General features: G+C 48.7%; 1 protein-coding gene across 2 annotated transcripts in view; it reads right to left on the bottom strand.

Moving 5' to 3' along the window:
- Cnc (NFE2 like bZIP transcription factor cap-n-collar) overlaps positions 1-9250 on the bottom strand; it is a 98935-nt gene extending 89685 nt beyond the window's left edge. Inside the window, exons 1-2 of one of the 2 annotated variants that reach the window (XM_077706858.1) lie at positions 8979-9250; positions 8275-8372 (exon numbers count right to left, since the gene is read on the bottom strand). In XM_077706858.1, coding sequence (XP_077562984.1) covers positions 8275-8337 — 63 coding nt within the window. In that variant the 5' untranslated portion in view covers positions 8338-8372; positions 8979-9250. Of the gene's footprint in view, positions 1-705; positions 1608-8274; positions 8373-8978 lie in introns of those variants that run through there. The other variant, XM_077706856.1, reaches the window with a different exon arrangement.
- Between the last annotated feature and the right edge of the window lie 3557 nt (positions 9251-12807).

Genomic DNA, 12807 nt, shown 5'->3' with positions numbered 1-12807 from the left:
TTATATTTAGATAAATACAATCTCCCACAAATGCACTATTGCCCACAAGCTCTGCACAGAATTATCGATTCAAACCCATTCATTCCCGCCGATCAGCCACAAGACTCCAATGTTTACTACACGCTTTGTACGCCGCACCGCCTGAATTCTAATTACATCCGCCAGCGGCAATTTCTTCCTTTCGGCAGACACGCTCTGCGCCAACCCCCGTTTTTTAAACGCGCAGTAGGAGCTCTCGGTAAAATTAGAAAGCGACGCGAGAGGTTGCGTAGCGCGTCAGCAGTGGTGCTACCAGAGGCCATAACGATAAAGGCGGTTCACGCAACGCACTGCGGGGAAGTGGACCTTCATGCGGCAGGCATCAGTGTTACTATGGGCCGCGTGAAACAAACACAAACACGGCGGGAGAGGGGGTGGGTGCTCAAGGCTTTCCTCCGACCAGCTTCTCATCGCCTGTAGGAGGAAGCGCACCTGGCAGAGGCCGTTCCCTTGGGCGCGACCGCTACGGGGTAAACCCGTTTACTCTTTTTTTCATTTTTCCTTGCGCACGTGTTCCTCATAGACCCCGCTGTTTACGGGGTGGTGCAGGGTGGCGACTGAATGGCCATTTAAACCGAAGCACCCCGCGAGCGTGTGCCACTGCAGTAGTTGCAGTTGGCGACAGAGAAAGAGAGACACGAGCCATTGTTTTCGCTCAAACGTTACCTCTTGCGTCAGGTTAGCAGTGCTCGGGCTGGACGCCTCGCTCGGACAATCGGCGCGCTGCTCGCTCTCGGAGCCTGCGGCCGCTTCGTTGGAGGTCCTCGTGGGCGGCGGCCCCGGGTCCTCGGCCAGGTAGGCGAACACCCGGGTTCGAATCCGCCGCAGCAACGAGGGGATTCCCAGTTCGTGGAGTTCGGCAAACACGGGGTTCGCGTCAAAGGCGTCGACGCTCTTGGGGTGAATGAAGAGCGGAGGCGTGAGGCTCTGGGCGTGAGTGAACGCCGACTGGACGCCCATGCGCACGCTGCGAACCTGATCGGAGCGCCGGTTCACGCGGACGGGGTTCGAGTCGGGGTCGGAGCCGAGCTGAAGCAGGCTCACTGCGAGCAGGAGCTGCAGGATGGTGGATCGCACGCCGCTGCACTTCTTGAAGTTCATCATGGCGATCGCTGACGCTTTAACGCACACCCAAGAATCACAGCAAAGATACGTTGTAGGCACGTAGCGAGGCGGATCTCAATCAACGCTGTTTGCGCGTGACACCGGCCACAGCGGCGGCTTATCACAGTCGGAGGCACAGGCGAGGCGTGTGTGCTTCACACTCAGGCCGGGCGATTGTCGTAAGCTCGTTGCAGGGTCTCGCAGCCGCCGGACTTTGGTGTGGACGCTGGGAGTTCGGCGAGCTGCGCTGGGCCTCATCGCCGCCGCTTCTGCTTCCACCTTTGGAACTGGCAACCCCGCGTTGGCATAGTGCAGGCGCTTCGACGTCGAATACCACTGCACAACACAGTCTCCTACACGATCGCAAATGCGCGACAAACTTACACCGCTGCGACGCTACTTGTTCGGAGGAAAAAACGCCGGCCACGGGGATGCTTCAGGAACAATGAGCAATCGGCATGGAGTTGACGAAACCTACGCTGGCGTCGCTGGCGTCGCCGTGGGATCGCGCGGCGCCTATTGCTCAGACTTCCTGTACGTCACGTCCGAGGTGAAGGCCTCGTAGAAACATGACGTCATGACCTCGCGCGTCCGGCGCGCGTCCTTGCCGTTCCAGTTGTGTGTCTGCTTTCCTGTGGCTCTCTCTGCGCTTTTGCGGGTCGCTGAAGGCGTTGCGCAACGCTCGCTGTCTTGAATTTAAAATAATCATGGGCACGTTGCTATGTTTTAAGTAAACACAAAGTTCATTCCACCAGCCGTGCAAGCTGCACGCCGTTAAAATGAAACTATGTTGTTCCAATGAGACGTTTTCAGTTCTGCCACGTTCACTCGATCCCATTCCTCTTGGATCGAGTGGCCGTGGTTCTGGAGTCAGGAACTTTTTGAAGTGTTTGTACAAATTCATGCGTGACACCTGCTGCAGCGGCGTAGTCAGAAATTTGTTTCGGGGGCGGGGGGATGCATATGCAACAATAGTGCTTCAGCCGTAATGTGATCGTGTGTATATACATATCTAGTTGTAAAAAGTCATCAGTGCATTTTATATACGTTTCCTCAAAAAAATGAGAAAAAAACATGCATCAATGAAAATTTGGGGGGTGGGGGTGGGGAGGGGGTTTGTTGAGCTCCCTAAACCAACCCCCTGGCTACTCCACTGATCTGTTGAAAGCACAATTCTCTAACAGCGCACGAGCTATAAAACTACTCACCCAATTATTGTGCACAATTACGCACATAACCACGCACATCTTTTATATTGGGGTCTAATTATACGGGCCGCAAATTTATTTCGGGGATGTCTGAAATAGTAATGACTGAGGGCCGGAACAAAGAGAACTTGTGTGTGTGTGTTGATTTGATTGATTGATTGATTGATTGATTGATTGATTGATTGATTGATTGATTGATTGATTGGTTGATTGATTGATTGATTGATTGATTGATTGATTGATTGATTGATTGATTGATTGATTGATTGATTGATTGATTGATTGATTGATTGATTGTGGGGTTTAGCGCGCCGACGCAACGCAGACGATGAGGCGCGCCGTAGTGGAGGGCTCCGGATTAATTTTGACCACCTGGGGATCTTGAACGTGCTCCGAAATCTCGTTCACACGGGCGTTTTTGCTTTTCGCCTCCTATTAGAAAGGCGGCCGCCGCGGTTGGGAATCTAACCCGTCACCTCGTGCTCAGCAGCGCATTAGCCACTGAGCCACCGCGGCGGGTGTGTGCGTGTGCGTGCGTGCGTGTTCGCCCAAGAGGGGAGGGGGGTGCACTGCTCGTCGGAATTAACCCCACATTCCAAAATTACCTCTACACTAATTAAGCAACAACAATGTTCATGCACCATTTACGTACCTGTGACCTTTAATCTAGCTGGCGATGCCATACAAGAAAAATTACATGCGCAGACTTGATTGAAATGTTTTAGCCGGGAAATTCGTAGCACGGGCAGCTCGCACGTCGCGTGTCGGCATAATTACTGGACCTTGGCTTTCTTTCGCCGAGATCGTCGTTTCGCACTCTTTTTTTCCTCGTTCCTCAGACATGCGGGTGACCTGTTGTTACCTGGTGCTCGTCAAGGTCGCCCATCATGACGCACGAGCGCCGTTCTGAATCCTAACAACAAGGTTAGACGTGCGCCAAACTATGCCACGGTATAGATACGAGTCCGGAAGAGAAAGTGTCTTGAAAACGTTGCGATCACACAGATTGGATAAGCCCGCGCAATATTAAGGACAAATAGAGAGAGAGAGATAGAGAGAGAGAGAGAGAGAGAGAGAGAGGGAGGACCGGGCGGCAGCGGCAATGATTCAATGCCGCTCAAGTCGTGATTGTCGTTCTTTTTTTATTATTGTGGATAATAACAATGTCCTTTCTCCAAAGGTGAGGCTTGCAAAGGTGTTGATGCATATATATATATATATATATATATATATATATATATGCATCAACACCACTTTCTTGAAGTGCTATCTTTTTTTTCGGTATTAATTTGAACATTTTCTGAGCATGCAAGCTTTATTGTTAGTTTGTTTATTTGTCTCTTTCCTTGTTTTGTTCCGCTTCCTCCATTTTTTGTTTGTTCATTCGTGTATTTGTTTCCTCCCTTGTTTGTTTGTGTTTTGTAGTGTAAGCTACATTGGCCGAGGTAGAGCAGTTTCGCGTGGACCCTGAAAGCGAGAGGAGCATTGGATTTGGATTGGATGAAATTGGATTGTATTGGAAATCCATTCCAATTGGAGTACGGGTAGAGTGTACTAGAAAGTACGGGTGTGTAGAGAATTGGGTCTGCACATTCGCCGGTCTGCGCATTCCAGAGGAGTGACGTCATAGCCGCGGCAGACGCACTGGCGCCGGCGCGTGCCCAGCTGTGCGCCTCCGTTGCGCAGTAGCCAAGTCTGACGCTGCGCCGGATCCGCTTGATAGCCGTTTCGCGTGGCTCCTGGAGAGCCGTGCTGCGCATGCGCGAAGAGCAGTGACTGGACTGGACTGGATTGCTGAACCTTGGCTCACGCTACGTATATCCTGGCATAGCCGAGCAAAGCCACTGCTAATTTTTTTTCTTTTTTTTATTCCTCCCTCATTGTTAATCGTTTTATTCTCCTTCGCCATCCTGCCACGACTACAAACGAGTAGCCGATATGTTCTTTCTTTTGCCGACGGGTAATCGGGTTGGCTAATATACGAAAGAGCATTCGCTAACAAGAACTGCAGGAATGACCAGCAACAATTACTACGGCCACAGCGATGGGAAGTACCTGGAAAATGAGGGAGCACAGAAGGGGTCAGAGAATGAGAAGCATTCTGCGTTTTTGAAGAAGCGGCTAGATGCCCGTTCATCAAAAACCGCAGAAATGTTTTAGAGAAAATTGGGGTCCAGAACTTTCTGGGATTCGGCACGTAATGTCACACGCCTGGGGGAGGTAACCATGGGCGTCGGAAGGATTTTGTCTTGAGGAGGGCATACCCATTCTATTTAGGGGAACGAGGGAAAGGGCGAGAGGGCGGGGCAATTGTTCTGGGGTGGCTCGGTGGGAGGGGCCCCTTTTGCACCCCCTGCCGACGCCCATGTCGCCCACAATTTGTGTTCTTGTATTTTGTATCCTTTACACATTCATATCCTGTCCCCGTTTCCGTCTCCCTGCCTGTATAGCGCCCTGTTTGCACACACATTCTTAAAAGACATCACACGATACCTGTTGGTGGCGGCGTCTGACGCGCTGACCGTGAGATCTTGTTCGCCTCTTTATTGTTGTTAAAAACAGTCGGCAATGTGGTGAGGAAACAAGTGGCAAACTTGGATAAGCTTAAGTACATGGGCTGCAGCCAACGCACATCTGAAACATAATGTCGCATTAACCGTCTTGAGCATGTGAGGCTTCTGCTTACGTCGTCTTCATTGCATACAATGACGCTGATGATAATGATGAGTCCTTCTTTCATTCATGTAATGATCACACGCACTCGGCGTACGAAATGACCTGCGCTGGCTACGCCTCCTCGCACCGTTGTACGCTTGTCGCTGGCTGTAGTCCTCATTATACCGCCGCCCCCGGGTGAAAATGGAGCCATCCAGCGACTAAGAAAGATGAGAAGTCGACAGGGTCGATGTACGTTGTGCACGAACGTGTCACGGCGACGTTGTCGAGTGAAAGATTGAGTCATTGGCTCAATGGCATAATTTGCAGGCGACATGCGTTTGACAACGTGGTCGGCTAGGCGCCATGGTATTCTGAAATTATCGTGGGGCTCAAGCCAAAAGTTACTACTGGCGCCACATCAAGGAGCCGGGTTAGAAGCTGGAGCAGGCCTGTTATCGATACCATATTGCGGCTCCGGGCGCTCTTGGTCTTCCTGCGTATCCGTGACTCACCACCTTTACCGACATTTCTAGGCGCGTTTCGTGACGTAAGAAATAGGCGTACACTCGGATACATCGTGGTTGTGCGAAGTATCTTGTCGAGTGTACTCGAGAGCTCCGGATCGTATAAGGTAAGGGATAACCTTGTTGTGATCTTCGCAGAAGTATTGTGTCACAAACGGCAGGACCGTGTCCTCGGAGGCGACGTACTGCAAGGAATGTTTCCCAAAGTGCGGTTGAAACGTTTGGTTGACCGTCGGTAGCGCGGGTATATACGCAGTGGTCGTGCGATGGTCGGTACAGCTTTCCTTGAGGATGGTCGCTATGACGTCGGACAAGAAAACATTTCCTCGGTCACGGAGAAGTCATGGAGTTCCACGTGTCGCGGAAATTGGAATGAAGTTCAAAAAAAAAAAAAACATACAACTTCACAAGCGGTAGCAACCAGCAATGTGACAGTCCCAGCATACCGACTGAAGTAGAAAATGACGTTGCTTGATCTTATCGTCCCATGTTATTATGAGTGCTCACCGTAAGGAATAAGCCAAGTCTCAACGCCGTGCTCATCGGTGCCGCTTAAGATAAACTGATCCCGTTGGCGGGACCCACCAGGGCAGGTAATATGTGTTACATGAAGCATAGGTTTGTGGTCGTTGAACTGAGACCTTTTTTTTTTTGGGGGGGGGGGGGGGGGGGGGGGGGGCGCAGTGCCTGAATCTGCAGCTCCAGTAGTGGAGACGCCGACACTTTCAACAAACTTGACCGGTAGGGAAGTTTTGTTCTCCAATGGAAAGGCCTGGACGAAAAGTAGGCGTCGAGCTCACTCAGGACTCGAGCTCAGAGCCTCATTCAATGTGATGAGTGTCGTCTTCATGGCCTCTCCTCGCGTAAGAACTGCATGAGAACAGCGGGCACTACCACACCACCCCTCAAAGGAATGCGCCCTCATGAGGAAAGTAAGCAGCGGAATGAACAGCCTCGCCACGGTATCGCTCGAGGAACATCGGAAGCAGACCAAGGGCCCTGTTCTCGACTACACAAATACACAGTGAACTGTGAATTTGCCGGAAGTCTTTTCAGATTGGCTTTCAGTTTTGGTCACGTGCTTCCGGTTGACAAAGCGGTTGCATGTGCTTTCGTCATTTTGACGTTTCATGATGTTTACTGGCACCAGTTCTAAAGTTTGCCTTATTTCTCTTTACTGACGGCGCATAATTCTTGGCCGGCATTGAAAAACTAGACTAAATGCAGCGGGCATGACAACGTACGCCTGTCTTTGCTATTCAACAATACGGCTTGTATGTCACGCACTCTATGTAATTGGTTGAGAACATAGAGTTTCATACAATTGTTGTGTGAAACTCTGTGACTGAGAAGGCGTGACGTAACTTAAGCAACTGGCGGGAACGATTACGTCACACATGGGCAACTTCAGCCTGCATAAAAATGACGTAATGTTACGTAACAGCTTGAAAATGGCGGCTGTTGTCGCCGTGAAATAGGGCAAGAAATTTCACCGACAAAATAAAATTTCTGCACAAAGTGGCCCCCATTACATTTGGCGGGTCATTATTACCCTTAAGGGACAAAATTGAAATAAACAGTGTACAGCGTTGCGCTTTGAGCCAAAATCGCTTTTGGTGGGAGGAAAATTTAGTTCAGTGGTGATGTTGGGTGGTGTCGCCTTGGAGGGGTGTGGAGTACCCGATGACGAGGCGCAGGGAGGTAGACGTTGAAGAAACAGCCTATTTACCGGTGTTTACAGGAATTTATCGAAGCACAAACAAGACAAGAGGATAACTGAGTTGGAATAAATACGCCGCCACGTACGAAGGGTATCGCCGCACGATCCCTGATGGATGCCCACAGGCCAAAAAGGTGCCGAAACGCCGCACGGTTGGCGAGGTACAATGCGTTGGGATGTGGCGCCCTTTAAGCCACTACGGAAGCGGGCCTTGTTTGCGACCGCTCACGGCCGCAGCTCCGTAACAACTCAACGAAGTTTTCGCGTGCAGTCGCCGGACTGGCGACTTCAGTCCTGCTGCCACCGCACGGCATCGCGCTAACCACTTTGGCCTCCGCCCCCCTCTGTCTTTGACGGTCGGTAGGAAAGGAAAGCTTTCCCTCTGCGCCGCGTACAAAGACGATGGCCACTGCAAAATTTTGCAACACGCTGGCCACCACATTCTTCCCTGCCGAAGGAGGGTGACAGAACAAAGAACTGCAGGTGGACACGAATGAAGGTAAGGGAGGAACACCGCCCCGTCGGGGCTCATCGGCTCTGCCATCCCTGCAGTGAGCTCACTGATACCCCAGCACACAGAAAGCGTCTGTAAATGGACGGGTAGTTTCTACCAGGCGTATACCGAAGTAACGAAAAATAAAAATGCGTTCAGTAAACACACATGCCACCTGAGACTCAAACCACGTAGTTTAACCCATATTTCACAGCTCTTCCGCGCCATTTATTGGCTTATGTCAAGTAGGAACGGCAAAAGATTAGATCAAGCCCACGAATTTAAATATCCGTATCCGATGACACGAAATACAGGCACGCTGAATGAACACATATCGTGCACAGGTGTTGTAAACACGCATGAGACGTGGTTGGGGTAAACATCAGAAAACTTTGACAAAGTTTTCAGTTAATTTAGAGTAATTTGAAAGTGTGTGATACAAGACAGAAAAATCGGAGGGAAAGATGCTAATTAAGTCAGCGCAAACATTCTACATATATAAATTCGCCGCTCAATCGGTTTACCTACCGTCAAAGGATGCGGTGGTCGCAATGTAGTCGGCGGATACGTCGGATGATTCAGCATTGCCATCTTGCTTAACACGAGAGCTAATTTATGGATGCCGCCTGCAAAAAAACAAAGCAGGAGGAACAAATAGTGGCATGCAGTGTTGGACCTGCTGATGGCAACGAAAGCCTGGCTCTCCGCGGGATAGCACCAGTATACGGCATAGCGAATACACGCAGCACCACGCCGGTCAGGGACGCCATTTGGCAAACGCATCCTCCTGTTCTGCATTTTCTGTGCCAAGTATACCCTCTATAAACTGCATTTTAAGAAAACAAAACAGACGGTGCATAAACCTGCTAAGCCTAACTTTATTACACGTACTACACTTGCTGCTTCGTTGGAATGTAAACAGGGCGCATCTGGGACAACAGTAGCAAAACTTGCCTAATTTTTATCTAAATAACACAGCAATGTTAAAACGCCTTCTCGTCTGCACTGAGAGTTCTGCATCGAAGGCAGTTCTTTTTTGACGCCACATGTCCTCGCACGATTTCAGTTTCGTTTGTGCTGCCTCCACTTAGGGTATTGCCTCAGCCGAATAGCCCAGCTTGCGGTATTGCCTCCACTTCTTTTCAGAGCTTGGAACTGAAACGGCAAACCTTAAGCTACACGCAAGCCTGCTGAGACGTTAAAAGTGAGCATAAGAAAGTTTCAAAGCTTACGAGGCAGCCGCTCGCAGCGCCAGAAGAATGTGTGTCCGGGAGTTTCTTTTCGGGGCTTGTTTAAAACAGTTCGGCCCAAGACTTGGACGCACACACGCACGAATGCTCCAGTTCACATTTCGCGCACTGAGATAGAACCGATTAGGCGGGCACAGTGTCTTCAAATCTACGGTGTTCACAGCCACACGAAAATAACTGCGAATTCCACTCGCGGAGAGAGCTACAACTCGGGACACAGAGAAGGTCGGAAGCAGCGTCACCTCCCGTGCTGATATCTTGCGAGGCTGCTCGCCTGTGGGCTTCTCGTATCCCCACCCCTTATCGGCGACGGCTGGCTGATAAGGGGAGCAACTTGGAGCTTTCCGCCGCCGAAGAAAACCGAAAAATCGCAGACGCATCGCGAGAGTCAGCGTGATTGTAGAACGCGTGGGGCGCGTCCCAATGTCCCTCCCACTGCGGCTTACTTTCCACATTGGTATAGGGCCGGCACTCCAGATAGTGCGAGGGGACGACGCACATAACGCTTCATAAGCGTGTTTTTCTTTTCTATTCAGTACGTGGTTGGGAATATTAAAATGTTGAATAGGCATGCGTTTACCAACTTCCACAGAGAGAACATAAAAAACAAAAATTACTGGCCCTAAACAGGCATACTGGGCCCAGAAATTCCTTGCAACTGATTTTAGAGTCTGAATAAATGTAGCTAGACCGTCATCACACAAGACACAAAGGGCCGCCGCCCGGGCTACAGGACCAGTATTCCAGTTTCACTATACCCATTATTTTGTCCAGTCTTACCCCTTATTTCCATAAATTTAAAAAAAATATACATTTAAAGTTACTTAGCTTGCTCAGCTAACCACAGACTGAAGAAAATTAAACACAATACGAGTACGTTTCACTTGTCTTGTAATTAACTTCTTTCGTCGGTGGCTACCAGATACATAGCGTATAAATAGAGGCTATAGCGCCAACAATAACGCAAAATCAACCCCGTGTACGTTCTTTTTATTCTTCCTTTTTTTTTTCGAAGTGATGGGATATATTAGATTTAAGATGAACGAATCAATTGCGGTTGCCTATAAAATTCGACGCTACAACAAAAATTAGCCGGTAAGTGTTGTATTTAATTGTGTTAAGTTTGAAAACTAACGATCAAGCAGTTAGGCTACAATGAAGTTTTTGCTTCGGAGTTTTCCCGAAAGCCATGCAAAGCTTACATACATCATGCGTGAAACTCGGTGGATATGACAGGTTATAGCTGCCATGACACTGCGTTCGCTAAGTTCATACTAATTAGGGTGTAACGTGGGGTAATTTTCTTCAGCGGCTTGTGGTTACAGATGCCGCTACCATGTTTACGTTTCCGTTTACCGCAATTGCGAGAGTCGACTGCGCATGCGCGAGCTCCGAAAGTGACTTACCAGCTCAGGTTTTGCCGTCGTGTCATCGTCGCCGCGCTGCCAGTGCCGTTGAAGTATACACTCGAGTCTTGATTACACCAAATGCACTTCTCTCGGAGCGTAATTCTTGGTACGATCGATAAAAGTAATCTTTGTTGATGTCCTTTATCAAGTGAAGGTTGTTATACGATGCCGGTGAACGCGTCAGTCGATGAGATTTATCAGACAGGCGAGAAATATGGCCACACTTGTGCTAAGCATACCCCCGCCTGTTTCGATAAGTGAGCTTCCGAATCGTTCTAGCGCCTCCTAAATAATGCTGAGATAGATCGTGTCAATTATTGTGTAATCATTACGGCGTATTTTTACTCATTTTACGCCTGAATTCGTAGGGGTCACATTTAGCTAACTGCGCGCAGTACATGCTGCATCAAAAACAAGCGTGTTTTCTTTTTTTTTTTTTTCAAGCTATACGAGCACTTCTACTTAAATGAAGTTTATTCATTATTCATCAACGAACTAAAAGGAAGTGGACATGAAAAAGTCCCGATAATACGACGAAAAACGAAATCGACTTCGTTTTAAGTGATAACCCGGGTATCGTACAAGACGAGAGAAGAGAAGGCGCTTTATTGGAAAAGCAGAGAGGCTTGCCGGCATTTACAGACGCCTACATGCTTCTCTGCTGTGGGTTAAGGATGAGGGAAGAAAAGGCCCAAGGAAGAGCTGGGCAGGAAAGAAAAAGAAAAAAAAAAACTGTCGTGTACTTGGCGCGGTAGCGGACTTTTGTTCTGAGCTTGGGCCACATAATTTACAATTTTGAAATGAGGCCAATTTTATCCAAATAAGAGAATAAACTCCGTAGAGCTTGGCGCTGCTTTGACGGATGAACCATGGTCCTAAAATATTTCTGAGAGTAATTGGTCCCTGTTCTAGACTTTCCATGCTTTCAAGGAAGTGGGATCTCGGTTCCATGTAGGCCGCACATTCTAATAAAATGTGTTCAATTATTTCGACGCAACCACAATTGTCGCAGTGTGGATTTGGCGTCGCTCCAAGGCGAAATAGGTAGCTATTTGTGTAGGCACAGTTCAGGCGTAGACGATGGTACAACGTTTCCAGGTTACGAGGAAGCTGTGTCGGGAGTCTTGACTTTAATTCTGGGTCAATAGTGTGCAAAAAGCATCGAGTATTTTGTAAGTTGCTCCATAGACGGCTTCTTTCAGTCACCGCGAAGTGGTGAGCCATGGCAGAAGCTTCTGTTTTCGTGAAATACACCTTGCGGTATTTTCGGTAAAGAAGGCCCTTACGGGCCGCTTCGTCGGCTTTTTGGTTACCTTTGATGCCGCTGTGTCCAGGTATCCACTGCATTTGCTAAGTAAGATTCGCAGTAGCGATCACAGGATGGTTAGATGCAAGATAAGGCTGAATCTTAGAAGAGGAAGAACTAAACTCGTGAAAACTAAGAAACCCCGCATCAGTAAGAGCCAGATCGCAGAAGTTTAAAATAACTCCTCAAAACAAATTCTCGCTCTTGAACGAGCAGAACGAGGTCAGTGTAGACTGGCTAAATGACAACCTAACATCGCGGCACTCAGTTAATCAGCAGCAGCTGGGGTAGCAGTAGTGTGTAGAGAGCAAACTGGAAAACTTAGAAAACGAAGGAACTCATTGCCGAACGTAAGAACATGAAAGTGTCAAGTACGGTGGACCGGATTGAATAGGTCGTGCTGTCAAAACTGATTAACAGAAATAAAGCAAAGGGCATTCGAAGTGCACATAACATGACAGTGATCGAGGAAACGCTGCACATAGTGGGAAGCTTGAAAGCAAGTAAGAGAAAGTTATAGCCATCGGCAAAGACAGGATGCACACACTCAGAGATGAGCAGGGAAACATTACGCCCAACTTAAACGAGGTAATTAAGGTAGCAGAATGATTCTGCACCAGACTGTATACCAGCAACGTTAGACCAGGGAAACTACTGAGAATACACGCTCAACTTGCGATGTCCCACTAGTAACTAAAGACGAAGTTAGAAAGGCTCTCAAAGGCTCTCAAAGGCTCTCAAAGGCATGAAAATAGGAAAATCTGCAGGTAACGACGACATAACCATGGATATTTTGAAGGAGGGAAGAGATATTGTACTGGAAAAGCTTGCTGAACTATTTTCAGAATGCTTGAAGACTTAAAAAGTGCCCGTAGCTTGGAAATATTATTCTGGTTCATAGGAAGGAAGATCCCAAGGACCTCAAGAACTACAGGCCCATTTGCCTACTCTCAGTTTTTTACAAGCTGGTTACCAAAGTTATAGTTAGCCGCATATATGTGACAGCCTGGATTCCCATCTACCCAGAGAGCACGCTGGGTTCATGGACAGGGCACTCGCAACCATGGATCACATCCACGTCGTCAACCAAGTGATA

The sequence above is a fragment of the Haemaphysalis longicornis genome, unplaced genomic scaffold (genome assembly GCF_048455015.1).
Source record: "Haemaphysalis longicornis isolate Haplotype H1 unplaced genomic scaffold, Haemaphysalis longicornis Haplotype H1 scaffold_4, whole genome shotgun sequence".
Taxonomy (NCBI): domain Eukaryota; kingdom Metazoa; phylum Arthropoda; class Arachnida; order Ixodida; family Ixodidae; genus Haemaphysalis; species Haemaphysalis longicornis.
Note: the sequence above shows the minus strand (reverse complement) of the source record. Positions and strands in the feature narration are given on the sequence as shown.